This window comes from Alosa alosa, chromosome 10 (assembly GCF_017589495.1).
Source record: "Alosa alosa isolate M-15738 ecotype Scorff River chromosome 10, AALO_Geno_1.1, whole genome shotgun sequence".
Classification (NCBI taxonomy): domain Eukaryota; kingdom Metazoa; phylum Chordata; class Actinopteri; order Clupeiformes; family Clupeidae; genus Alosa; species Alosa alosa.
Window position 1 is genome coordinate 15,527,521 of NC_063198.1, and position 26,915 is coordinate 15,554,435.

Here is a 26,915-nt window from a genome sequence, read left to right on the forward strand (position 1 = left end):
TTAAAAGGGACTAAGAATAACACGAAAACTATCAAAAAATAACGTAAATAAAGAGAGAATGAGAAATGACTCTACCTGCTGCCTCCATCCTTTCTGTTTTTGTTGTGTAAAAAACGTTGTATATGATGCCATTGAAGCCTTGAGTTAGTGAATTGCCTTTGTTTCTTTGTTGTTAACCTACAAAGCCTATACATTTTGTAATCGCTGCGTACGGGCATTCTCTCTCCTGCAGATTTGCCTCCGTAGTGCGTAATATTGCAAAAGTTGAAAAAAAAAATGTTTATTGTACAGAAAATACATAGTCTAGGCTACTGTCATACTGTCAGTTAATTGTCTACAGTGCAGTGAAGAGTTTGGAGAGTGAATTTATGATAGGGCAACTTAGAGTTTTAGGAAAATAATTTACAAGCAGAACATGGGCCATGACCATGAAGCCTCTATTTCTTGCAGCTGTTAAAACACCCGCTAGATAGTTTACAGTAAATAGCCACCAACATTTGTTTTTGCAGTAGGCTACATATTATTTCTGAAAGTTATTTGTCCACTAGGCCTACTGGCTTATTTATCAAACGAGTGGTTTCTCGTTCGTCCTCCGCAAACTACAGGTAGTTCGGTAGAGCCATTGAATAAGCGATGCCAAGCAATTTTTAATATGTAACACTTTTTGTGACATTCAGCAAATATCTCCTCACCTAATGTAAGTTGCTTTGGACAATATGTTCTAGCCTACTCTACGTCGAGTTGTCCTCCATCTCAGCTGCATCAGTTATCTGATTTTGAAGGTTCTAAATTATGATATGCTGCACTGTATCCTTTTTTTATTTTTTTTTTTTGTCCAGCTAACTTTTCTATTGAAACTAGCCATTTATGATTAGTTACACAGTCGACATTCTGAAATGTCCTGCATGATTAAGGCCAAATTAACCATCATCATGCAGCTACTGTGTCAGCAGCACCAGGGGCGGAGCTTGAGGGGGTGCGGACCTTTATGGGGCCAGTGCGCGAGCCCGGCGACGGGCCCTCTCTCTCACGGCACAAGGCCGGAGGAGCTCATGCAAACGGTTTCTTTTCAATCATTTTCAGCAGAGTGGGACGTATTAGGCTTATATGGGTTGCCCCAGTCAGGACGAGTTATGACTCACGGTTGCTGAAAAGTTTTGAAATTTACTTTGATGATTTAGTAGGTGTAAAATATTGAATAAAATGTTCTGCTGTATGGCTGGCTTTATTTTAACTCTTATATTGAACTTTACGACGTGCAACATTTACGGAATTGGATCGTCTCCTACAGGCGTCAATGAGAGAACACTTACACGATTTTGGTTTCGATTTTCTAATCGAGTAAGAGTAAGTCTTTGTCATGATACATTTGATAATGTGTGATCGTTGTTTTGGTATGAAGCATCTTTTACGTAGCCTAATGAATGCGCTCTAGAAAGTGAAAGTAGCCTAACCTAGGCCTATACTATGCGCTCTGTGTCTGAGCTGTCTGTGCACGTCCGCAATTGATTACGTTCCTCAAATGGAGAACACATCAATCCCATGGTATTTTTTGCCCTAAAATGCATGAAACATGCAAGTTCAAAATCTCGCCGGTAGCCACGTTACATCTCCGTTTCATATTTGCCTGGCTACTAGCCTACAATAAATGAATTGAACGAACTCAACTGACAACAGGTAATACAGACTACAGAATACAGTACAACAAACTTTCTGTCTTTCTGAAGTTTATTTTTGTATTCCGGGGTACAGTAACCTAATTGCCTAATGTCTTGACAATAGTTTTTCTTACCGGCTTGCTGTTTAAACTGACTGCGCCGCTCTGAATTTTCCTGCCAGGTTTATGACGCAAACCGCTACATCTAGGCTCTGGCATTGCCTAAACTCATCGTGTGGGAAATCAGGTTATCTATCAATATTGGGCTTTGAAAGTAAGGGATATTTGCTCTGTAGGCTAATAGTAGGCTACATTTTGTAACATTTATAGAGAAACCGAGGGGAAGTTAAATTAGAAATTAGAATCGTTGTAAATTGAAAACACATACAACAAAAATATTCGGGGCTTTTAAAAAGAGATTCGGGGCTTGAGCCCCTGAAGCCCACCCCCTCGCTCCGCCAATGCAACCACCCAGCAGTAACTTCTGCATTCAGTGAGATTTGCACCGCCCTAATTTTATTTTTGACTCTTCCCGTCACCGTTGCAACCTCTGAGCGCTCATTCTCCATGTCAGGGCCGGCGCTAGCCATTTGGGTGCCCTAAGCACAAATGCTTGGTGGTGCCCCCAAGCCCCCAACCCCCACCAAAGGAATAACAACCATTCAGAATTTCTTAGGTTCTCTTTATTTACAAAATCAGAGCTGACTTTAAAAGGCCCTCTCCGCACAATTTCCACACATCAGCATCTAAAATGTGAGCTGACCATATAGCAGGATCAGTTGGAGGGGGCAGATGTCTCTGCAGTGTCACTTGCTGATGGCCCCTCAGTGACAGGACTCACTCTGCCTTCAGAAGCAGATGCGGTTGTGTGTCGACTTGTATCTGTACCTGGGCTATTTGATGATTGTTGGTCAGGGCTGAGTGCTGTTGCAGAGTCTGCAGAGCTGGTTGGTGGCTGGTGTTGTGGACTAGAACTGATGGTTGATCTAATTCTTCCTCCTGGCCTTGAGTTGCTCCTTGCATGTATCTTAGCATTGACCCTGCATTCAGAAATACAAGACAAAATATTCAGGGATTCTACTGAAATGCATTTTTGATTGAACCATCATACATATATGATGTGACAGATATTGCACACATTAGGCTAGTCTTTTAGGTTTATATAGGCCTACATGTGACACTATGTGAAAATGTAAAATTCAAAACTCTATTTTACCTTTAAAAGAGGTCTAGGCACAATATAATAATTCTGTACATAATTTGAACATAACATGATTTTTCTAATTGCAGTTCCACCAACACATGTCGCCCTCTTTGAACCTCTTGAAAATAACCACATAGAACAACAACTAAACTTATCTAAAGCTGTCTAATTTGGCAAAATCACATCAAGTTTAGTTACAGGGTTTTTCCAAAGTTCACCTTAACAAGAGCCGTTTCCCACTCATCTAGGCCTACGTTATGAAAGTGTCACTTGTAGCGTTACTTTTTCACTACACAATCAGATCGTTTGATCATAATTGATAACAAACGCCGAAAAAGCGTCCTGAAATGCAAAGCAAACTAGACTAATAGGCTAACGTTATCTGACTATATCTGATGGCTAAAAGAAATAGCAAGCCCAGTTTAAGAATAATCGGAAATACCATTGCTAGCTAGCAACCTGAGGAAGGATTGCTAGTCTAATGCACCGATTGCTAACGTTAACAGAAAACAGTGTGAGTGCATTCAATAACCCATAATCCATATCCATATCCACAACGTAAAATAACTAGCTAGCCAGCATCAGTCAACGTAACACTTGAACATGAACATGACTAGTAGGAGCTTACGTTACAAAGTTTAAAACACAGACATGCATACACGCAAGGGCCACAAAACTAACATTTTTTAAAATTTAAAACATTGTCTTACCTGCAATCATGCCTCTTCTTTTTCCTTTTTTCCGCCCCCGACTCTTGAGGCCATGTCAAAGGTGTCTGCCTAAAGATTGAGGCGTAATCGAACAGACCACTGGGAGGTAGGGGAGGGGGGCACCAGAGCGAGACTGGAGAGAGGGACGCACAGGAGATTCACCTTTTTCTCGACTAATAGTCTAGGCCTATTACATTTGTATTGCTTTTGCATATTAACATGCTTTAGACATATTTTATTTGTTTATACTAGTAGCCTATTGTGATGATTTTTCACGACCAAGATTTTATTGGTGCCCCCCAGGCACATTGGTGCCCTACGCGCAGTGCGTGATGTGCGTGTGCGGAGCGCCGGCACTGCTCCATGTTAACGATCATTAAAAACCACTTGAGGAGCACAGTGGGACAGGAGAGACTGAGTGGACTTGCCATGTTGTCCATAGAGAATGAGAGAGCAAAGAAAATGGACATACACAGAGCATCGTGGACGAAGTTCGCGGGAGCTTAAGGGCTCGTCGTATGCCCTTCAAATAGTGCTGCGTATTATTGTCGTTTTATTATTAGGGGTCATGTAGCCTAATGTTGTTGTTGTTCTCTTGGTTACACTTCATGTACGTTCGATGGACTTACAAATTACATAGTTGCTCTCCGTGGCGCTGACGCTTGTAAGACCCGCTGTTGCGGACATGTGTAGCCTATGTTGTAAAATAATGTTATGATGAGTTTAATAAAGGGCCCGGTCATGTGCCCCGCCCCCGGCCCGGCTCTGACTTGTTCCGCCACTGAGCAGCACGAGCCCTGACGGTGCGTTTCTGATGTCAGATTATTATGTACTAGACTGTTCTCACGTTCCAGCGTTATGGATGTGACAATTGTACTCATATTGGTTAACAAAATGCCTTAGAGTGGGGGCAAAATTAGTATCAGTCAATTAATTTGCATAACTTTTAATGTAACCTCTGTCCTCTGAATACTGAGAAATCCTCAAATTTCATATAATCAATTTCATCCTAAGAATACAAGGCATTTCATCAGCGTTATGGATGTGACATGAAATGGACACACTTTTGTGAGAGATTACAGGTTTTCTACAAACTCTGTGAATTTTGAAGGAAACTGCCGAAACTATGATATATGTAGACTTGAATGAACACAAAAAGTGTGTTTTTGAAACTATGCATCATTTTCGTAATGCATTATGCAGGAAAAACTGGCGCTATGGATGTGACGGTTTCACATTATGGATGTGACGTGTCTGAACCAGTCCTCGACAAACTACATAAAACACATACTTAAGTAGTGAATTTTGATATGAAACAATTGAAATAGCAATCATGAAAAACTAGCGATGAAATTATTGCTTCCTCAGTGCCCACTAAGATCCACAGGACCTAATAAGACAACAACACATTTATTTTTTCTTTTGCATCAAACACCCTGAAACCCACATGAATGCAGACAAATAACTATCACACCTCAACAGGCAAGATAACAAAATATTTATGGTATATGTTAGTGCAAACACACATCACACCACCCAACCCACTCATTTGTGATTTGCACACACATAAACACATACAGACAGGCACACACACACACACACACAGACAGGCAAGCACACACATGCACAAACACCCACCCACATGAATGCACACACACACAGAAACACACACACAAACACCCACCCACATGAATGCGGACACATAAACACACATGCAAACACACACACACACACACACACACACACAAACACACACACACACACACACACACACACACTCTTATCTGATAATGCTCTAAACTGGTTTCAAACCTACATTACTGGCAGAGATTTTTATATCAGTCTAGGAGATCATGTATCTGAAAACATGACTTGCCTTTTGGTGTGGCCCAGGGAGCTGCCTTGGTCCCCTGCTATTTTCTCTATATATGCTTCCATTGGGAAACGTCATAAGTCAGCATAATGTAAACTTCCACAGCTACGCAGATGATAGCCAATTGTATATTTCTGTGGAGCCAACAAACCCAGATGGCCTTTGCTCCCTCACTGCATGCCTAACCTCCATTAATAAGTGGATGAGCAACAATTTTTTGAAACTAAATGATGACAAAACAGAGGTACTTTTGGTTGGACCAAAACTAAAGCGAGATATTATTCTTAGTAATCTGGGGAACTTGGCGCACCAGGTCAAACCAAAAGTAACAAGCCTCGGTGTCATCTTAGATGCAGAGTTAAGCTTTAAGCCCCATATCAGTAAAGTTACTCAGACAGCCTATTTCCACTTGAGAAACATTGCCAAAGTGCGGCCCTTTTAACTCAACAAGATGCAGAAAACTAATTCACGCCTTTATCACTAGCAGGTTAGACTACTGCAATGCACTTTTCACTGGTCTTTCCAAAAAACATCTAAAGAAATTGGCACTCATACAGAACTCTGCGGCTAGACTTTTAACTAAGACTAAGAAGAGAGAACACATCATCCCTGTGTTGGCTGAACTGCACTGGCTCCCTATTTCCTATAGAATTGATTTTAAGGTTATGTTAATTACTTACAAAGCTATGAATGGCATAGCACCTTCATATATCTCTGAGCTTTTAATATCTTATCAACCACAAAGGAAACTTAGATCATCCAATTCTAATCTTTTTAATCGTGATTCCAAAGTGCTCCACAAACAAAGTGGAGAAGCTGCTTTTATCCATTATGCCCCCAAACTATGGAACACCCTGCCTCTGTACATCAAGCAGGCGAAGTTCAGTAAATATTTTTAAAAAAAGATCTGAAAACAAAGCTTTTAGTTAACTCATCTTATCCTGTAGACTACTTTTTCAGATTATTCTACATCTGCTGCTATTGGAGGGCGCAGCCAGCCAGAAGCAGATGGGCTCCCCCTATTAAATTGACAATAAAGCTGACTTTGACTTTGACTTTGACTTTGACTTAAGTCAGGTTCTGCTCAAGGTTTCTTCCTGGAATATGGGAGTTTTTCCTTGCCACAGTTGCCATATGGCGTGCTTGTGGGGGTAAGAGGGTTAAGGCTGCCAGTCTTATGACGCCATTTTCTATATTTTGATATGTTGCTGAGTGGATCATAAACAGCCCCAGCAATGAAGAAAAGTGATTGATAATGACTGACTGACTATTATTGTGTTACATGCTTCAAATGTAAAGCACTTTGAGCTGCATTCTGTGTATGAAAGGTGCTATACAAATAAAGCTTATTATTATTATTATTATATTATCTTATAAACAAAAGCAAACTCACAGCACACACTCATTTACATGCACATGAGTTGCAGGAGTAGGAGATGGAGACAAATTGACAAGCGTGATTTATTTTTGCGAAGAGAATATGCAGGACTGAGAGGCGGTCATATTTTGTACCACTATGTGGTACATCTAGTTTATTGCTGCCCTTACTCATGTTACTCTGTGGGTATTAGCTACAGAGGACCTGACACTTATGCTGTCATATCGCGGTCACATTTAAAATTAAACTGTGTTAAGCAGACGTGAACGGCAGGCTGAACAGATCTGCAACAGAAGGAGGTTGCTATGTTAACTCCAGCTGAAAAGTCAGCCATCTTCACCAGCTAACACGATAATCCAGTTACTGTACAACAACAGTATGACAGTTACAGGAAGATAATCGCTCAGATTTTCGTTATTAGGCCACTTGAAAATAGGCTATGGCTAGGCTAATCACTGGAGGTATTTTAATATTATGTTTGTTTTGCTAATGGTTAGGCAAGGCCTCCCTGAGGTTTTGATCATCCTAATAATCTTTGAAATGTCAATTGTAAACACTAAGTTGAAATGCGTTGAAACTGACATGCCACCAGAACAGACGTTTTATCGGCTTTGAGGTATAATAAAGTCTTGTAAATTCACATTATGTAACATCCATAATGTCACATCCATAACGCACCATGAAAAGTTTTAAAAGTAAGAAAGGGGCACAATTTGGTCATAACACTTTACATTGATATAAATCAGCTTTGCACAGACACTATGGACATTGTCGCATCAACACTGTATGTGTAGCATAAACTTTTCCTATAAAACGTTATGGATGTGACATGGCCATGGAACTTGCTGACTTAAAAACAAAAGCCTTACAAATGTAAGGAGTTGTGCTCTTAAAGGCAAGCTGAGCATAGACATTGCTCTACCATTCCCTTGTCAATCTGGAATTTGTCGAATGACACAATTTGTTTGAACCTTGGGTCCATTTATCCACTTTTTAAATATGTATAATATTACCATGTGAAAAATGTTGTTTCTGTATGGTTGCACACCATATTTATGATGTAAAAAGAGTGTCATTCTCCATCAAATTCAATCAGATCAATAAACAATAAAATATAGACCTAAATGAAGATTTTAACAACAGTTCTATTTGCGTTTGCACAACTTTTTTTCTATGGTAAGGATGACCTTTGCATGGAATTGCCCTTATATGAAGTACTGTAGCATTAATCAATATGAGGGGCAGAGGGGGATAAATGTTGTCCCCCCCAGTGATGAAAATAAATAAGCAAAGGGGAGGATATCAAGGTCAGAGGCGGGGCACCCTGTGTGTATACATATAATCATTTGATTACTGTGTAAACATACTTACATGTGTTTGTGTATGTCTGTATGCATGTGTGTGTGTGTGTGTGTGTGTGTGTGTGTGTGTGTGTGTGTGTATAGTTAATTAGTTGTGTGTAGTTAACGTGTCAACACACAATTGAAAAACTCAACAGTCATACCTGTGCTTCCTTTGCAGGTCCTATATAAACATGAAGGCCAGTCCGCCCTAAAGGTGCTAGACAAAGGTCAGACATCAATTCGGCTGCCGCTGCCCAAAGACAACGGTTACGTTGTCCTAGAGGTGCGGTCATGGGGCGAGGGAGGGGACGGTGCGGCCCACGAGACAATTGTGTCCCGGGACTCAGGTAAGCACAAAGGGCAAGCTCCCTATGACGTCTGAGATAACATAACAGTGCTGTTAGGCTAACTTGAGATGTTATTGAAGAGTTCCGACTGCTGGCAACTTAGCCTTATCATGCTTGAGTGACTGTGGCTCAAGTCTGGCATTGATCTGGCTCAGATCTCTGATTTGCAGAGCCAGCCTCTACTGTATTTGAGAGGCTTCGCTTCTGTGAGAAGACAGATGCTGCAGACACAATCCCCCTCAACCCCCTCCCTCACACACACACACACACACACACACACACACACACACACACACACACACACACACCACCACCACCACCACCTCCCTCTCTTAACATAACTGACCTACTATGTTTTCACCCAGGCACTGTTCAAGTACATCATGTCAACACAATTGACATTTATTGGTCCTCCACGCATGTTTAAGTTCCAATACAAGTATTTCTTGTAGAACTGGTTTCTGATAGGGAAAAAGAGGTTGTGCATGCATTTTCCCAATGTATTAGTATTTGATGAGTGTTGTTTTTTTTTTTCTTTACAGGTACTGGAATGATGGTACAGAATAGAGCAGGCCTGATTCATTCCCAGAATGCCTTGTTTCTGGTCACAGCTGCATTGTGGGGACTTTCTGTCATCATCACTCTAGAACTGTGATTTCCACCAGTCTTTGAGCTGCCTATTTTTTTGTTTGTTTGTTTTTTGGTCTCTTTTTCACCTGTCCCAAGTCTACCAGCTTCTAATCCTGTATCATCACAGGACATGTTGGAAACATCCTGTTGTTTTGGACCAGGAGATCCAAAGAAAGGTAATGGCCGGCAGGTTTTTATTCAGTTTTTTACATAAAAGAAAAAACAAACAAACAAAAACCTAGACTTAGAAATTAATAGCTGTATTGGATTTAAGCAGAAGCTGGCTTTGATTGTGCACAGGTAATATTGTCAGTAGAAACTTGCCTTATGGGAACAAACCAGGTGTGTTTGGGTTTGTTTGTCCCCACAGAAATACCCCTGGTTCCTCCCACACTTGTTTCCTTTTATTTTCTCCACTGCCCATGGCTTTCTTTCAACTATATGATGTAAGGGTCAAAGTGTGATAATAACACAGTCTGGCTGTGAGGGTCTGATAATGAAAGCAGAGGCTTCTTGACCATGCCTGCTGATGAATTTTTCTCAAGCAAATCAGTGCTCTGTTTGATGTTTCTATTTTGTTTTCTATTTATTACTTGTTTATACTGTAATTAATTTTGTATGTGACAGATGATACATGATTTATTAATGAATTGGATGGGACAGGCTGTTGGATTTTTCTAATTCAGTAACATTATCCAAGCTGTTGCATGTAATATAACCTTATATTATGCTGTGTACTTCACTTGAAACATCTCCCATAGTCAGCAGTGTGTATCATCACTTGAAGCAACTGATTGGATAGTTTCAAATTACTTTATTTTAATAAAATATTTTTTTTGTTACTGTATTACAACCATTGTTGCAGAACATACATGGTAGTTCCTGGAATGTCATCCAAGATATCCCAACAGCCCCGCTTTTGTCAAATGTTGTATAATACTCTTGTTAATTATTAGTTGATTGGCTAGGTACTACCCAGATAAGGGTTTAGATTACATTGTTTCTTATCCAATGCACTCTCGCCCAAATAAAGGCTAAGTATGATGACACGCAAGCAAGAAGCAAAAGCAAGGTCTACAGATAGCATGCCTGCGTAGCTGCACATCTCTGGCCTTGTGGGAATAAATGGAGGATGAAGATGGCAGCCATCCAGTTGGAAATCAGGTGTTACTTTACTAAAGTGGGACCATAAATGCTATTTAAAGTGTAAACCCTGGTGAGACTGTGAGATGTCCTTTCTAGAACAAGGATCTCAATATTTTCTTTTTGTGTCACTATTGCAGGGAGACAGCATTTCAGTCATGTACTCATGCCAGATATTTATGTACTTTTGTTAATTACTGTATTATATTGGATACTGTTGGACCAAGATAAGCCCAAACGTACTCAGCAAATGATGTGTTTCACTCTTGTGCTCTGCATTCTAAAGACCAAGACATTCTTGATACAAATGTAAACTTGTACAACAGTGTTAACTCTGTGCCTAATGAAACACAGGGTGGTTTTCTATTCAAGTGAGTCGTGACTTTTTTTGTAATATTAATGATAACAAAAGTTTTTTTGTATGTGATTAACATCCAGATAGAGGCAGCTACTCACACCGTGAATGTTAAAGCCTCTTGAGTTTCTTAGTTGTTTCTTAAAGAGAAATATAGTTGTTCAAACATGTGACGATTCGAATATGGCCATTTTAGCATTGCCTTCTGTACAACTGTGAATAGATTTAGGTTTTGTTTTTGTTTGCTTGTGGTCTTTGTCACCTACATGTACTGACAGTGCTGAGAACTAGAGAACTAGTCAGCTCTCCACAGACACACAGACGCCCATGACTGAAGATATGTGTATATTTTTTATTTTGCAACAGCGACTGAGGCCTACCTTGTAAGGTAGTCTAGTTTTGGAGTCATGAGGATGCATTCCCAGTCAAGTGAGATCTGTTCTCCACATGCGTGTAACTTTTCAGTCAGCACACAGAGATGTTGGACACTTTTGTGTCAACTGGTCAGTTTTGGTCAGTCATCTAGCTGCTTCCTGGGAGCCCATCTTCTATGCCTCAGTACCTCTCAGGTGACTGTCAGCGGGAAGATCAAATGGGACGATGTGAAAATGGCACTTGTAAATAATCTTCAATAAATACATGGGGACTGTGTTCAAGGCGGTGGTCTGCGTGCATTATTTTCTTATTCATTATCAGATCCTGCACCGTGTGATTAAATAACCAGCCACAGCAGATGCTGGCCTTGGCACTGCCCAAGTATATGACAATAACCTTGAACTACTGGTTAATACAATGGGAACATGGGCAGTCTTTAGAAATATATTGATCACTAAATTATGAATGTTCACTGAAGATTCCACACACAGAGCTTGCTAGAAGCTGGGGGTGAGTTAATGCAAACCTAAGCTGAAAGAAGAACACGTAACACTTTTTGTAACATTCAGTGAATATCTGCTCACGATCCACTGGTTCTCCATTCTCGTACACTAAAAAAACTGTTCTTATAGCCCTGGCTTCATGAACTGGGATAAAACTCCAAATTGGAGGCAGCCTGTCCCCCAAACAATAACAAAAAGACAGTGAAGTTTATCGGGGAGCACTGAAGAGAGGGGTGAGCTACCGTACCTCTCTAGTGTGTTTTGTTTGGTTTTACAGTTTTTCTCAGTCGCTTTGGTGCTTTTCTCACATCACTATTAACATTTGCACAGCAGTTACTGCATTTCTCAAACCAATTAGTAGAAATTAGCAATTAGCAAAAGCATGTCACTTGCTCTAAATGGATAGACCATTCCTCAAAAGCGTCAGTGTCATCAAAATAAGAAGTCTTTACACCATCGTTTATAAACAAGATAGTCAAATGGCTTTGTCATGTTTTCATTATGACAGTTTATTATCTCAGGGCCAGATGTACTAACGCCTTTGCACCCACTTCAGGCTGCAAAAGAGTCTGAAGTTCAAGGTTATTGTTATATATGACAATAACCTTGAACTACTGGTTAATACAATGGGAACATGGGCAGTCTTTAGAAATATATTGATCACTAAATTATGAATGTTCACTGAAGATTCCACACACAGAGCTTGCTAGAAGCTGGGGGTGAGTTAATGCAAACCTAAGCTGAAAGAAGAACACGTAACACTTTTTGTAACATTCAGTGAATATCTGCTCACGATCCACTGGTTCTCCATTCTCGTACACTAAAAAAACTGTTCTTATAGCCCTGGCTTCATGAACTGGGATAAAACTCCAAATTGGAGGCAGCCTGTCCCCCAAACAATAACAAAAAGACAGTGAAGTTTATCGGGGAGCACTGAAGAGAGGGGTGAGCTACCGTACCTCTCTAGTGTGTTTTGTTTGGTTTTACAGTTTTTCTCAGTCGCTTTGGTGCTTTTCTCACATCACTATTAACATTTGCACAGCAGTTACTGCATTTCTCAAACCAATTAGTAGAAATTAGCAATTAGCAAAAGCATGTCACTTGCTCTAAATGGATAGACCATTCCTCAAAAGCGTCAGTGTCATCAAAATAAGAAGTCTTTACACCATCGTTTATAAACAAGATAGTCAAATGGCTTTGTCATGTTTTCATTATGACAGTTTATTCTCTCAGGGCCAGATGTACTAACGCTTTTGCACCCACTTCAGGCGTATTTGTTTTGCAATGTGCGTGTAAAATCATTGCGAGGTATGTATAAACAGGCCGCAATGATGTAAAAGCGCAAACTGCGTGTCGCGGGAGCTGAAAGTGGCAGATTGCGTTTGTCATGTCATGCATATGCATTCATGGGAGGATCCAGGGGAAAGTGGGAGTTCTGGGGGCCCCCTATCAGTGCTGGGCCCTTGGAATCGTCCCCTGCGCTTGCGTGTCACATTGTGTGTCCTATTTCTAGCATGCGCACATTTTCAGCATGGCTCGAGATGTACCTGAGACGTTTGTGTCACACAGGCAGTGTGCACACCATAACCTGTTAACATGGGTGTCAAAATGAAAACAGACAGGTAACGCAGTCACCACGCTAGCAGTGTGAATAGGCCCCTAAGGGACTGTCAATGAAATGGGCAACAAGAACCAGAGAAGGATGTCAACTTCCCCTCAGAATAGGATAGGAAAATCACACTGTATCAAGAATCGTAAATCACTGATATGTTGTGGTATGTGAAAAAAAAAATAGTCATGAAGGGTCATATAAATTCATGATCAATGGTTGACTTATCAGGTGTACTTTGGTACCCATTATTAAGGTCGGAGTATAAATGAGCGTTCCTGGATCCTCACTGAATTGTCATAACAGAAGGGGAAACAGGTAAATCTTCAGCCCATTTAATTTTAAAAGACATTGGTTAAATCTGCATGTAATCTAAAGACTGTGTTGGAGTCCAGGTGAAGAATAATTGATTTTCTGTGCCAAGAAATGATATAATTTAAAAGGCATTGCCCTTTACAAGAAGCAAAGTATATTATTGCCCTTGGATTATAATATAGGCTAATTTAAATATAACTTTTTTCCCCACAGAAATTGCTCAATGGCACGACTTGTTGTTTTGGCAGGTGGGTTCTGATGTCAGCGTAATAGTCAACACATGATACATTTGTTACAATGTTTGCAATTATTTTAATACTTTCTATCTCTCTCTGCACTTTCTTTAGCTTTGGGGGTGCTGCTCACCCTGCAGATGGGTAGGTGTCTGATATTCATATCCTATATGAAGCATATAGAAATTCAGACCTATAGGTTTAATTATTTTACAACTCAGGGACTTAAAACAAGCTGGGTCATTCCACGTCAATTGAACCAGGGCCCACGCACTTAGGTCTCAAAAAATTCTGAAAAAAATTCTGAAAAAAACACCAGGTGTACCTATGTTATCCAGGAGACACTGTAAAATTATGTAAAACACTGTTCATTGCTTTTTGTGAGAGTGTTTCTACTTATCTCAGTAAGGAAAATAAATCAAGAGTCTATGTTGAGTACAAATATGTCTTCTGAAGGCCTAAACAGAGCGCAGCCAAAAACTCCAATAAAACTTGTATCAACTTTGAGGGACAGCTATGACCATGCAGGATTATCCAGACCAAACATGACGATTTTGCTACATACTATTCTTATTTATGTACCAGCATGCAAAATTTGAGCCTCCTACATGGTTTAGTTCTTGCGCTGTGGGCTTGTGAACTTTGACAAAAAAAAGAGGCCGACCAAAATCGACACCCTCCTCCCCCTGTAAAACTGGCCGTATCTTGGAAAGTATTGATCTTACCTAAGAGTAATTTTACAGTGTGCCTCCTGGGTAACATAGGTACACCTGGTAATTTTTTCAGAATTTTTTGAGACCTAAGTGCGTGGGCCCTGGTTCAATTGACGTGGAATGACCCAGCTTATATTGATCTGACTCCCTCCTCTCCAGTGAGTTCCACCAAGCTGGTGTGCTACTTCTCCAACTGGTCCCAGTACAGACCGAGCATGGGCAAGTTCACTCCCGCCAACGTGGACCCATTCCTCTGCACGCACGTTATCTACACTTTGGCCACCATCAGTCCTGAGAACAAGTTGGTGACCGTCGAGTGGAATGATGAAGACATGTACAGACAGCTGAACAACCTCAAGCTGACGTAAGTGGGGCCCTTTTTGGACAGTTCTTCTCACCACTGGAAACGGGCGGAATATCAAAAAATATGCATAACATAAGACATGCATGGACATGCACAGTATAATGCATGCATTTATTTCCATCATGTTGTGTTCTGGAACAGACCCTAAGTAAGTTAAACATGTGTCAGTCCTATCTAACCTAAAATGAAACTACAGTATTTTTCATAGTTTTCATAATTATCATAGTTATTTACTTGTTGTACCTTTTCAGCAATCCTAACATGAAAACTCTCCTCGCTGTTGGAGGCTTGGTCAATGGAGTCAGTCCGTAAGTTGAAAACAAGGAAAAAAGTAATCCATTCACTGCATGAGATAAGCTACATAACGCATAATACAATTTGGTGCAATTAAGAGTGCGTTCAAAAAATGTGAGACACAGCATACAGTAGCAGGTATTTTTGGTCCTTGTCCATGCAGTAGTCTTCTCATCCTGTCCACATTGCAGATTCGTCTCCATGGTATTCACACCAGAGGGCCGTGCAACATTCATCCGTTCGGCCTTGAGTTTCCTGCGAACTTTTAACTTTGATGGGCTGGACCTGGCCTGGGATTTTCCTGGACAAAATGGAAGCCCGCTGGACGACAAGCAGAGGTTCACTGCCCTGCTCACGGTGAGAGAGCAAACCCACAGTGTGCAGATAGGCAGGACAAAACAGTTCATCACTGATATAGGGTGTTTGTGAAGAGGACTTAAGCTACAAAATACAAATAAGCTAATCACCATTCAGTCATGGCATTTCAGCATTTCTTGCATCTCTTAACCGCCACTCTTATTTGTTTGTTTGTTTGTCGCTCCTTGCCCGTTTACAGGAACTAAGAAAGGCAATCATGAAAGAGGCCACGGAAAACAGGAAACCCCCCCTCCTACTCTCTATCAAAGTCGGATCTATAAGGTCCACAATCGATATCTCTTACGAGGTTCCAGAGGTGTCAAGGTACCTGTGATTACATAGCTGCAGTGGCAGCCTACATGTCTGGCACTGTTACTTGAATTCACAAAGTGACATTAAGAATCTCTGATCGATGTGATTGTTAAGGCTGGACCAATGATTTCAAAGTTAGTGCCTGTCGCAATGCAAGTGTTGCAAACGTTTCCCAGTCGAGAGTTACCAGAATAAATGAGTTTAGATTTTCCAGGCTAACATATTTAGCCTAAACCTAAATGTTTACAGTTGAGATGTTTACATGTTTACATCTCTACAGCCAAGTGGACTTCATCAGCATCATGACCTATGACTATCATGGTGCCTGGGAGAAAAGGACCGGACACAACAGCCCTCTCTTCCCCAGCTCTCTCGACCAGGGAACTCATGTTCACCACAACATTGTAAGATGATAATCACATCTTAGGGCAAAATTATCACAGGGAAGTCATAAAAGTTATGTATGCATAGGATGTTTTCTATTCTGACTTACTTAATTATCAAAATATCCTGCAGTGTAATGGAAAATGTAGTTCCCTACCTCAAGAATGCTGTTGATACTAGCCATTCAGTTTCAGAACAATAGATCTGCACATTTCTGATTTTGCATTGGTCTTCCTCTGTTAGGACTCTACTGTGAGCTACTGGCTGATGAAGGGTGCCGATGCCAACAAGCTTCTCTTGGGCTTCCCCACATATGGCCGCACCTTCCACCTGACGACCTCTGCCTCAGGCCTGGGCGCTCCCGCAGACGGCCCAGCTGACGCCGGCCCTTACACCCGCGACCCTGGCTTCTGGTCCTACTATGAGGTAAGGCCTTCTCTGTCAGTGCAGTCTGATCAACACATAACAGCACCGCTGCTTCCAGCGTTGTCAGTACACTGACATCCTCTCTCTCTCTCTCTCTCTCTCTCTCTCTCTCCCTTTAAGGTTTGCTCCTTCACATCGACTGGCATTCAGGGCTGGATCACAGAACAGAAGGTTCCCTACGCAACCCATGGCAACTCCTGGGTGGGCTATGATAACAAAGAGAGCTTTGCTGCAAAGGTACACAACAAATGACATCTCTTTGCTTTTAGCTTAAGCAAGTATGGTAATAAGAAAACAGTAATATGGAATGTGTTCTGCTATGGCTATTAGACCCAGTGGCTGAGGGGGAAGAACCTGGGTGGGGCGTCTGTGTGGAGTCTTGACCTGGACGACTTTGGAGGTGTCTTCTGTGCAGATGGCACATACCCTCTGGTCAACCACCTGCGCAACTCACTGGGTAAAGACGCACACTATTCCTAGAGATCACACAAGACCACAGGTTTTTGAAAAACACTGTCCTACATGCTTACAAGTATTTTCTCTCATTTAAGAAAATGTCTGCTATGTTCCTTCAGGTTTCCCACCCAAACCTACCACCACTCCAGCCCCCACTACCACACCGGACCCCATCGCCACTTTCTGTGTCGGTAAAGTCGATGGTCTTTACCCCAACCCTGCTGATGCCAGCACCTACTTTCAGTGTTTCCGTGGAAACACCTACTTGCATAGCTGCCAGCCTGGCCTAGAGTACAAAGATTCCTGCAAGTGCTGTGACTATCCATAAGGAAATACAGGAACAGCTCTGGAGGCCAAGAACGCAACTTTGTGTCAGTATCATTAATTAGCGGAATATTTGGCCATTTGTATCACTTTTTTGTAAAGTGCTATGCTGACTGAATGTTACTGTGAAGAGTAACAGAATGGGATTATTTTTTTATTCTGAAATAAAAGTTACACATTGTCACTTCTTGTCTGACGTATCTTCTTTGCAGCTTTGGCAGACCTAATTGTCCTTTCCCATAGCCTGACTTCATATCTACATATGTATTACACCTAAGCTCTTCAGCTAGTGGATATAGTGATCTATACAACCATAAACATTATAAGTATCTAGGTAGCTTGAGTTTTCTTTTTTATTACACTAGGCATATTACAGTAGGAAGGCATGATATAGGTATACAGTAGCGATAACAGTTGTCCTGTCAGATATACATGTATGTAAGATATGCAAGACATAGGGAAGACCGGAGAGCCATAGCAGCAGTATTGTTGGAGCACCATACCAAATATAGCCTCAGTGTCCATACAGGCTGGAGTCCAACCTGAGGTCATTTCCTGAACCCACTCCTCATCTCTCTCACACTCATTTGCTGTCCATTCTTCACTGACCCATCAAATAAAGCCTAATAAGCCCATCTTTATAAACATAAAAAGATGTATGGAAAACATTCAACTGAGGTGTGCCATGACCACTGCCCTCAATGTGTACCATTAGGCAGTCAGCATAAACAACTTAAAGCTGCAGTTGGCAAGTCTGACAGATTGAGGGGACTTAGCCAAAATTTTGAATGTTTCAACTCTCATGCACCTCCCCACTACCACCGAGCACCCTCTCATCAAGTTTGTGCTCATCAGTGCGCACCAGACTACACTAGACTGTGATTGACAGTCAGATCTCACACAGCCCTGCTCTGATTGGACCAGAAAAACCGGGAGCTGTGGATTTTTGCAACAAAAAAATAACAGGCTCTAGGTGGAGGTAGAAGTGCTATTTTTTTTCTAAAACCAGCTGATTTATGTTAGCATTTTACTGTCGTCATAGTGTCGGTTTCAGTGAATATGATCAAAAAAATCTTGCCAACTGCAGCTTTAATAGAAATCATTATTGTACACACAGCAAATCCTTACAAGTGAGAGTCAGATCAAAGCAGTTCAGTGAATATAGCTGATAACAGGAATTAGCCAGCAGTCCTTATTATAGTTAATTATTATTATCATTGTTGTAGGTCTAAAGTTACATCTATGTCGTCAAGAATACAGTTTAAGTGTACAACAGAGAAGACCGCAAGAACATGTTCATGTCTCGCAGATGAAATAGGGTCGGGGCACTCTTTTTAAAGGACAATTTGCAACAATTATTTATAAATTACAAGACTGTGAGAGAGCCCACATGGCATGCCAGTTGACTCAGGACTAATGGTAAGGGTTGGGTCAGATTACTTTGAAATGTAATCCATTACTGATTACAAATTACATGGCCATTTTTGTAATCAGTAATGTAATCAGTTGGATTACCAAAAACATGTAACATAATCTGATTACTTTAGGATTACTTTTAGATTACTTCAATAAATATACCCATTAAGTAAAAGACACCACCACAGAATTGATGAAATAATTCTCATTCTGTTTTTCTCCACTCTTCTCCAAACATGCACAACTCAGCTTAACCTTTATAAGGGCACACCTGGACAAAGAATTTAGCTTTCGATGGATTTTTTTGACCCAGGGACATGGCCTGAGATTGGCATAAAAAAGGGAAGCATTAAACCCAAATGACACCATGTCCATTTAAATTGTGGGGGTGAGAAAATTATTATTTTGGGATGTTTTTCAACCAGGGGGACCTGGTGACTTTCTCAAAGTAAACGGTAACACTAAAACAAGAGGCCACATTAAGATTAGGAGGAACGATCAGGCAGTGCCAAGAGACCTGCCCCAATAGTATGGAAGTTAGTAAGTAAGTGTATCTTTTGATCCCGTGAGGGACATTTGGTCTCTGCATTTATCTCAATCCGTGAATTAGTGAAGTCGAACCGACAAGCCCAAAGGCCAAAGCCCTAACCAGTAGGCCATGGCTGCCCCAAAAGGCAGCATTTGAACATTAAACCACACAGTGATCCAAAACATACAGTCAAACAAGGCAAGAAATGGTTAACAGAGAACAATATCAACATTTTAGAGCAGACCTCAATCCGTCAAAAAAGTGAGCACAAGGCCAAAGTGATGGCAAATAATCGTTCCTGCCTCAAAACCCAGATTGCTGCTAAAAAGGTGCAGTCTACAATCATTGTGGAGACATGAAGAGGCTTGGTGGGTATTATGAACCATTTTGAGAGCTGTGGTGGTAAATAAAGATGTTTCCAGTGATTGTTTAAAAAGGGTATGAATAATTTTAAACATGCAATTTTTCATAAAAATGTTAAAAAAGATAAAAACACTTTTTTGTTATTCCATGTTTTTACCACATTGTCTTGCAACCTTTTGGCATGTGCAAGTGTCATTTTAAGTAAGAACAAACATATTGGTCAAGAGAAAATCAGTATTTGCCAGGGGTATGAATAATTTTGTTCTTACAAGGTAACAAAAGTGTTTTGAGAATATCTGCGAGCGTCATGTGTCATGTGCCATGTGTCCCTTCAAGAGTGAGGAAGCCGCATTCCTGTACCTTTTTACTATCATTAAATGTTTATACAATCTCTTTATGGCCTACATAATAAAACCATAAAAAATGGAAATCAATATGGTACAGTATTCATGGCACCATGCAAGCAGAACATGGTGTGATAAGCCCAGATAAAGCCGCAGCCTGCTTGTCAAAAAGCTGTCAAAGCCCTGATTACAATGAGAATAGCTATACCAGAGCTCTGGATGACATAACCAAGTTGTTTATCTGTCATTCATGCGTCGTTATGACAATGAGGTTGTGGTGTCCAAACAAACTATATCAACTAAATATGTGTGCTCAAATATCAGCTGGATTCCTTAACAGTGTATTATCAATTAACAGTGTGTTATCAATTATCAATCTGTATCGCACCGATAGAAAATGCAAATTCTACAAATTGATTGGTCTGAGTAAGCAATAGTCCACGCTGTAGAAGGTGGACATATAGATTTTCTTGGACAGCATATGAGAAGTTGAATACACCAATTGATAATATTCCAATGAACAGAAAAAAACACTGTCAACTTTGATGACTTGTTTCTCCTGTGTGAGATTTTGTACCGCTACGTTATTATTTCTTTTATAACCCTTATCAGTTTTTATCAGTTGTTTTTACAGTGTACTGTAGGTCAGAGAAATGAACTTCTGTTCTTCTATTCCAAAGGGATATTGCAATCATTGTAAGATTTATTGCAAACCATGAGTCATTGCTAACCGACTATGCATCAATTGAAAATTTGGATGCATGAATGTTGTAGCTATATGCGTGTGTTGGTCATTTGATTATAAGTTCCATGATTGTCGACCTCAGGTCTTCTCCAGTGCACCTGTGCAGAACAGGTGCAAAAGTCTTTATTTTTTTTCAAAGTACTCACAGTGAAATGGTCTGTGTACACTGCGCACTGACTTACTTTGTCTCAAAGTCCTTAAGAAACCACAAGGCCTGAACCCCTTGAACTTAAATGACGATCTGTTTATGATCAAATATTCAGGACTTGATGCCAACAAGGGCTGACAATGACACAAATTATGTCATCAAGAATTATATAGCACCATATATCTATATTTCATATATCTATATATCCATGTATAACAATTAGACTCCTGAAAATTTGCAACTATATTATACCACCAACATTATTGTGTGGCAATTAAAGTTTCTATTCTATTCTATTCTATATAGGAATTAAATATGTGTTTCATGCGATGTATTCAGAAATCACCTTTACTAAGCAAAACAGTTGGAGGATAAATGCAACCTGAATTTTGGGATGTAAAATAGTTCAACCTGTTATCAATGTCTTGTCAAATATTTCAGTTCAGTAGGAGGCTAATTTCTCTCTTTCTTTCTTGCTTTCGATTTGACTCTCAAATGAAGTAGTCAATACTAAAATTAAATAAATAAAAAGGACTTTTCAATATTCCTTTTATACAGTGCCCCTGTACCATAATTTCCTGACACGGGCAGGCTATACGGGCACTTATTTATTTTCTTCTTTCTTATCTCTTGATTCATTAAGTAATGTTTCATACATTTTGGTTAATACATAGGTACAGTCAATACACAGTTTTCATTTGCATAAAACACTGTTCTGCAGTTCACACATGATGTGACTGATACTCTGACAATGCAACGCCAAAATCAATCAGTTTCTTGAAAATGCATATAGAGTGCATTAACATGAAGAAAGATTACGCAAGATCAGAGTCCTGGCTAAAAAAAAAAAAAAAAAAACATTGATAAACATTTCAGAGTTTTACACTACAGATATCTTATCATCTGGGTCTGTATAAAATTAACCATATCATACCTTATTAGGTTTAGAGGTTGAGTGAGGTGGAACTTCAATGCCCTTGGACTTATAAAAGACAGTCAGTTCAAGAACATCTTTGGCTTCTCAACAAGTTAAGAGGTTCCCGAGGTAAGGACAGAAATCCAGCCATTTAGAATGATCATATATTATACATATTCAGTGAGAGTTCAGAGAGAGATAGAATTTCTTTATTCTAAAAAATATATATTAAGTTAATAAAATAATACTGATAAAAACTGACTTCTTACATTAACTGTTGGACTGCTGTAATTTTAATGAATCCATTTTGAAGCAACATAGTTTTTTATTCCATTTTGTCAGTTTTTATACCTTTACAATCAAAGTGACTACTTTTAACTTTTTTTTGAAACCAGATATAAGATCTAGAAAGAAAGGAGAAACAACAGTCAACCATGAGGCTCACACTCATCGCAGGTATAGCTGATAAACTGATTACATACAAATAATTAATAATAATAATTTAAAAAAATCTAATTCAACATAATGATTTTGTATACATTTAGGCTTGTGCCTGGTGCTCAGCCACGTTGGTAAGTAGTCCCTTGATCGAAATGACTTATGTAAGTTTACATTACTCATTGTTTACTCTCAGACTTATAGTACTGTCATGTGTCTACAGGAGCATCCATGGACATGGGTTGTTATTTCACCAACTGGTCCCAGTACAGACCAGGGACTGGAAAGTACCTTCCCGCTAATGTCGACCCATTCCTGTGCACCCACCTGTTCTACGCTTTTGCCATGATCAACCATGCCAATGAACTGGTGACCTACGAATGGAACGATGAGACACTTTATGCTGCTTTCAACAACCTCAAGACAGTGTAAGTGACAATACTTTGAAGTCAGTACTCTCTTTAAAGCCACTTAGCCATTAATTTTGACCCTAGTCTACTTTACACCAAGCATACATTGGTGACTACCATACACAAAGCTATACAAGAGGAAAAAATATATCACTAATTATTCAAAGCAGTAATAAATGACCTCTTTTCTTATATCTAATTGGTGTATTTTCTTCTTGTCCTTTCAGCAATCCATCACTTAAGACTTTGCTAGCTATTGGGGGATGGAATTTTGGCTCAACACAGTAAGTCACTCTGGTGGATGGCCATTTTTTTCATCCCACAGCTCCAAAAAGATTTTTCCAAGACATGATACACCTATGTGAATTAAAACAACTGCCATGTCTGTCAGATTCTCCATCATGGTGTCCACCCCTACCAATCGTCAAAAGTTCATCCAGTCCAGCATCAGCTTCCTGAGGACGTACGGCTTTGATGGCATGGACCTGGACTGGGAGTATCCCGGCTCCCGAGGCAGCCCTCCAGAGGACAAGCAAAGATTCACACTTCTGTGCAGGGTGGGTAAATGGGCCTCCTGTCTAAGAGTGTAAAAGTGCCCTCTCCCTCTCTTTCCTTCTTTTATCACTTTCTGTCTTTCCTCTCTCTCTCTCTCTCTCTCTCTCTCTCTCTCTCTCTCTCTCTCTCTCTCTGTCCCTTCTCTGCCTCTGACCGCTTGCTCTCTTGTCCACTCTAACAGGAGCTTTTGGCTGCTTATGAGGCTGAGGCCCAGGCCACTGGAAAGCCAAGACTGCTGCTCAGTGCTGCAGTAGCTGCCGGGAAGCCCACCATTGACGCTGGCTATGAAATTGCTGAAATTGCCAAGTTAGTTCAAACATTTTATTTTCCTCAATATGCATGATGTGCTTTTTGCATGAAGCTAGGCAGACTTCTGTAGTTTAAATGGTTTGATATGAATACAAAGACCTCAATGCTTAAATGGATAAGGAATCCATATAACTCACGTCGGCTGAGGTTGAGGTGCACCTTTCTGTCAGTTTCTGCCAAAGCTAAACCCAGACAATTAGCTCAGCTGCATCTGAGAGGGACGTGAAAACCTGGTGAAGATGGTCATCCAAATGCCTTTTATTCTTTTCATTCCGATCTAACTCTGATCTCTGACCTTTCTAGGTCCCTGGACTTCATCAACATCATGACCTACGATTTCAATGGCGCCTGGTCAACCGAAGCAGGCCACAACAGTCCACTGTACCGTGGGAAATTTGATCAGGGCATTTTCATGGACTTCAACACCGTAAATGATACTTACTTACTTACTTACTTACTTACTTACTTACTTACATGCTTTACTACAGCATGCGTTGTTGCCAAACCATACCTCTAACTAATAGACAGGATTAAGAATAAATTATTAATCTATGTCCCAAATATCCGTGTGCTCACTGTGCCCCTTTTTCAGGACTTTGCTATGACCTATTGGAGAGACAATGGCACCCCAGTGGAGAAGCTCAGAATGGGCTTTGCCACGTACGGACGCACCTTCCGCCTGACCTCCACCGACACTGGCGTTGGCGCACCAATCGGTGGTGCAGCGTCAGCCGGGCCATACACCCGCGAGGCCGGCTTCTGGTCCTACTATGAGGTAAACCTTTAAACGTCTTAAATAAAGTGGGGCGTAGAAATTTCATGTTAATGTTTAACATTATAGATATGCATAGTAGTCATGGAAAAAGAGTAGCCCACTTGGCCCTTTTTGGTAAGCATAAGGGCAGTTTTGTCATATTTCACGTCCGAGTGCTCGGAAGTGTAGAAAAGCACTATGTAAATGCAGTTGATTTACTATTTACCATTCTTGTTCCAGATCTGTGGTTTTCTGAATGGTGCCAGTGTGAACTGGATTGATGATCAGATGGTTCCCTATGCTGTTAAAGGCAATGAGTGGGTTGGATATGATGACAAGAAGAGCTATGACATCAAGGTAATTAATCTCTTTTCTAAGTGGACGGGCTTACTTATATTTATTACTAGCCTCGTAAACCATACTCTTGAAGTAAAATGAAATTGAGCGGAAGTACGTAGACGGGCAGAGCCAGGCTAATTTATTACTGCTTAGGAAGTAAAAATTATTTAATCTTTTTTCTCTTCATAGGTACAATATCTGAAGGAGAAAAAGTTTGGTGGTGCCTTTGTCTGGGCCCTTGATCTGGATGATTTCAATGGAGAGTTCTGCGGAGAGGGCAAACATCCCCTCATGATGCACCTGCATCGGCTCCTGGAAATCAGTGAGTCACTTCTTTTGCCATTCCAAAATTCACAACATCTCATTCTCCTCTGAAATTGCTTCCTCTGACACCTCTTTATTTCTTCACCATCATCCAGAGTACCCCCCTCCTCCACCCACCACCACACCTAAGCCTGGCGCCCCCACCACCACCAAAACCACCACCACCACCACCACCACCACACACAAGCCCAGCCCCGGCTTCTGCAATGGAAAGCCCGACGGCTTCTTCGCTGACCCAACCAACCCCTCCATCTTTTATCAATGCTCTAAAGGGGAAACCTACCCCCACTACTGCTCTGCTGGCACAATTTATGATGCCGGGTGCCAGTGCTGCAACTGGCCCTAAAAGCCAGAGACGAACCCTAAAGAAGTAATGCCAACCTTGCTTTAACAATATGTGCCATCATTATTTGCACTTTTAGAGTGAAAAATATGCTTTTGTGCTGTTTGTTTGCATTTTGTTGTGAAACTACAGAGATTTACAGGATGTACTGTTTCTTAAAGAGTTTTTTAAACCTTAAAATAATGTTTCCAAAATCGTTTCAGTGGTTCATCAACTTATAACAGGGTGAACGGCACTTCTGCATTCACTTTGCAGCCCTCTATCGGCTATAACCTCACTATGTAAGTTTGCCAGATCGGGTAGCAGATCTGTAGTTCGATGGAATGAGACATAAGAAACTACAAATTTGACTTGCATGATGTCTCAATACATCATACTTTCATAAAATCATGCAACATATTCTACCTTGTCTGTGGACATCGTTATTTGCAAAGCCGGAGCTGGATAAACAAATGTATTTCAAGAGCTTTACATCTGATTCCAAAAAATACAAACAAATGAAAATAAAAAGGGTTTCAAACATTTCATGGTGTCAGACAAGCTTTCCTACTTTTACCTGGACTGGAAGTTATATCAGAACACACAGACATACTGTATCTTTGTGTACAATTACAAGTGGATTAAGGTATTATAAGTGAGTGACTCTTTTACTGAACTAAAAGAAAGATATAACTACAGTGCTCTCCGGAATTATTGGAACCCATTGTAAAGTTCACTAAAACATGTATAAAAAATATCTTGATGATGTATTGAATCTCACAATGAAAACAATGAGGAAAAACCCAAACCTTGAAGGAAAGCAAATTTATTCTGAGACAAAGGAAAGGGAAAAAATAAAATAAATATTTTTAACAAAACGCATCACCCCCCAATTATTGGCACCCCAACAAAATCTTATCATGTTTTAACATGGGAAAGACAAAGAGAGGAGACTAAATTTAAATAAAAGGAAAGTGTGTTGACATAAGTCAGAGAATGTTGAAAATGCCCATATTTACAGTTAAAACAATAATAAAAAAAAACGTTCTAATCAACTGGAAATGTGACAAACATGCTTGGACAAAGAGCCATGGTTATCTTTACCCACACACAGTATGGAGGATGGTTGGAGAATTACAGAAAAATGATCTTTGGGTCACCAAAAAAAACTTCAAAAGTGACTTCACTGCTAATAGATTATGTCTAGGGCATACCAAGTACAAGCCTTTCAAATGTAAATTGCAGTAGTGAATACTACAGTGACTTTGTCTGGAATTGTGGTCAATTGTCAGGTGAAATGAAAATTGTGCTCTTTGGCAAGAAACACTTTAGGTGGGTTTGGCATACATCGAAGAATGACTATACTGAAAAGAACCCCATGCCTATTGACAATTATGGTGGAGGGGCTGTGATATTGTGGGTCTGGCCTTAGGAACCTTATTAAGGTGCATGCATCATGAACCCCAAGAAAAACCTGAACATTTTCAAAGGAAATCTGTCAATCATTGCCAATACACTAAAGGTGGGTCATGATTGGATCATTCAAAACAAAACAAAACAACATTCAAAACAAAAATGGTTTGCTGAACACAAAATCAGGCTTCTGCCATTGCCATCTAAGTAAGTAAGTATATATACTCTTTTATCCCATGAGGGGAATTTGGTCTCTGCATTTATCCCAATCCGTGAATTAGTAAA

The 26,915-nt window shown here is 40.3% G+C and overlaps 3 protein-coding genes across 5 annotated transcripts in view; all 3 read left to right on the top strand.

The window, feature by feature from the left end:
- cntn2 (contactin 2) overlaps positions 1–11,296 on the top strand; it is a 40,606-nt gene extending 29,310 nt beyond the window's left edge. For 2 of the 3 annotated variants that reach the window (XM_048255608.1, XM_048255607.1), the window contains exons 22-23: positions 8,344–8,512; positions 9,055–11,296. In XM_048255608.1, coding sequence (XP_048111565.1) covers positions 8,344–8,512; positions 9,055–9,167 — 282 coding nt within the window. In that variant the 3' untranslated portion in view covers positions 9,168–11,296. The remainder of the gene's footprint in view (positions 1–8,343; positions 8,513–9,054) is intronic. The other variant, XR_007194905.1, reaches the window with a different exon arrangement.
- A 2,133-nt stretch (positions 11,297–13,429) lies between these two features.
- On the top strand, positions 13,430–17,489 carry chia.1 (chitinase, acidic.1). Its single transcript, XM_048254805.1, has 12 exons — positions 13,430–13,445; positions 13,656–13,690; positions 13,790–13,819; positions 14,548–14,752; positions 15,004–15,060; positions 15,238–15,403; positions 15,603–15,727; positions 15,996–16,119; positions 16,343–16,525; positions 16,646–16,762; positions 16,856–16,982; positions 17,101–17,489. The coding sequence occupies exons 2-12, from the start codon at positions 13,666–13,668 to the stop codon at positions 17,307–17,309; spliced, it is 1,368 nt and encodes a 455-aa protein (XP_048110762.1). The 5' UTR covers positions 13,430–13,445; positions 13,656–13,665; the 3' UTR covers positions 17,310–17,489.
- A 4,355-nt stretch (positions 17,490–21,844) lies between these two features.
- chia.2 (chitinase, acidic.2) lies at positions 21,845–25,432 on the top strand. Its single transcript, XM_048255895.1, has 12 exons — positions 21,845–21,895; positions 22,162–22,222; positions 22,312–22,338; positions 22,428–22,632; positions 22,842–22,898; positions 23,006–23,171; positions 23,351–23,475; positions 23,782–23,905; positions 24,071–24,253; positions 24,473–24,589; positions 24,761–24,893; positions 24,991–25,432. The coding sequence occupies exons 2-12, from the start codon at positions 22,201–22,203 to the stop codon at positions 25,239–25,241; spliced, it is 1,410 nt and encodes a 469-aa protein (XP_048111852.1). The 5' UTR covers positions 21,845–21,895; positions 22,162–22,200; the 3' UTR covers positions 25,242–25,432.
- Positions 25,433–26,915: the final 1,483 nt, after the last annotated feature.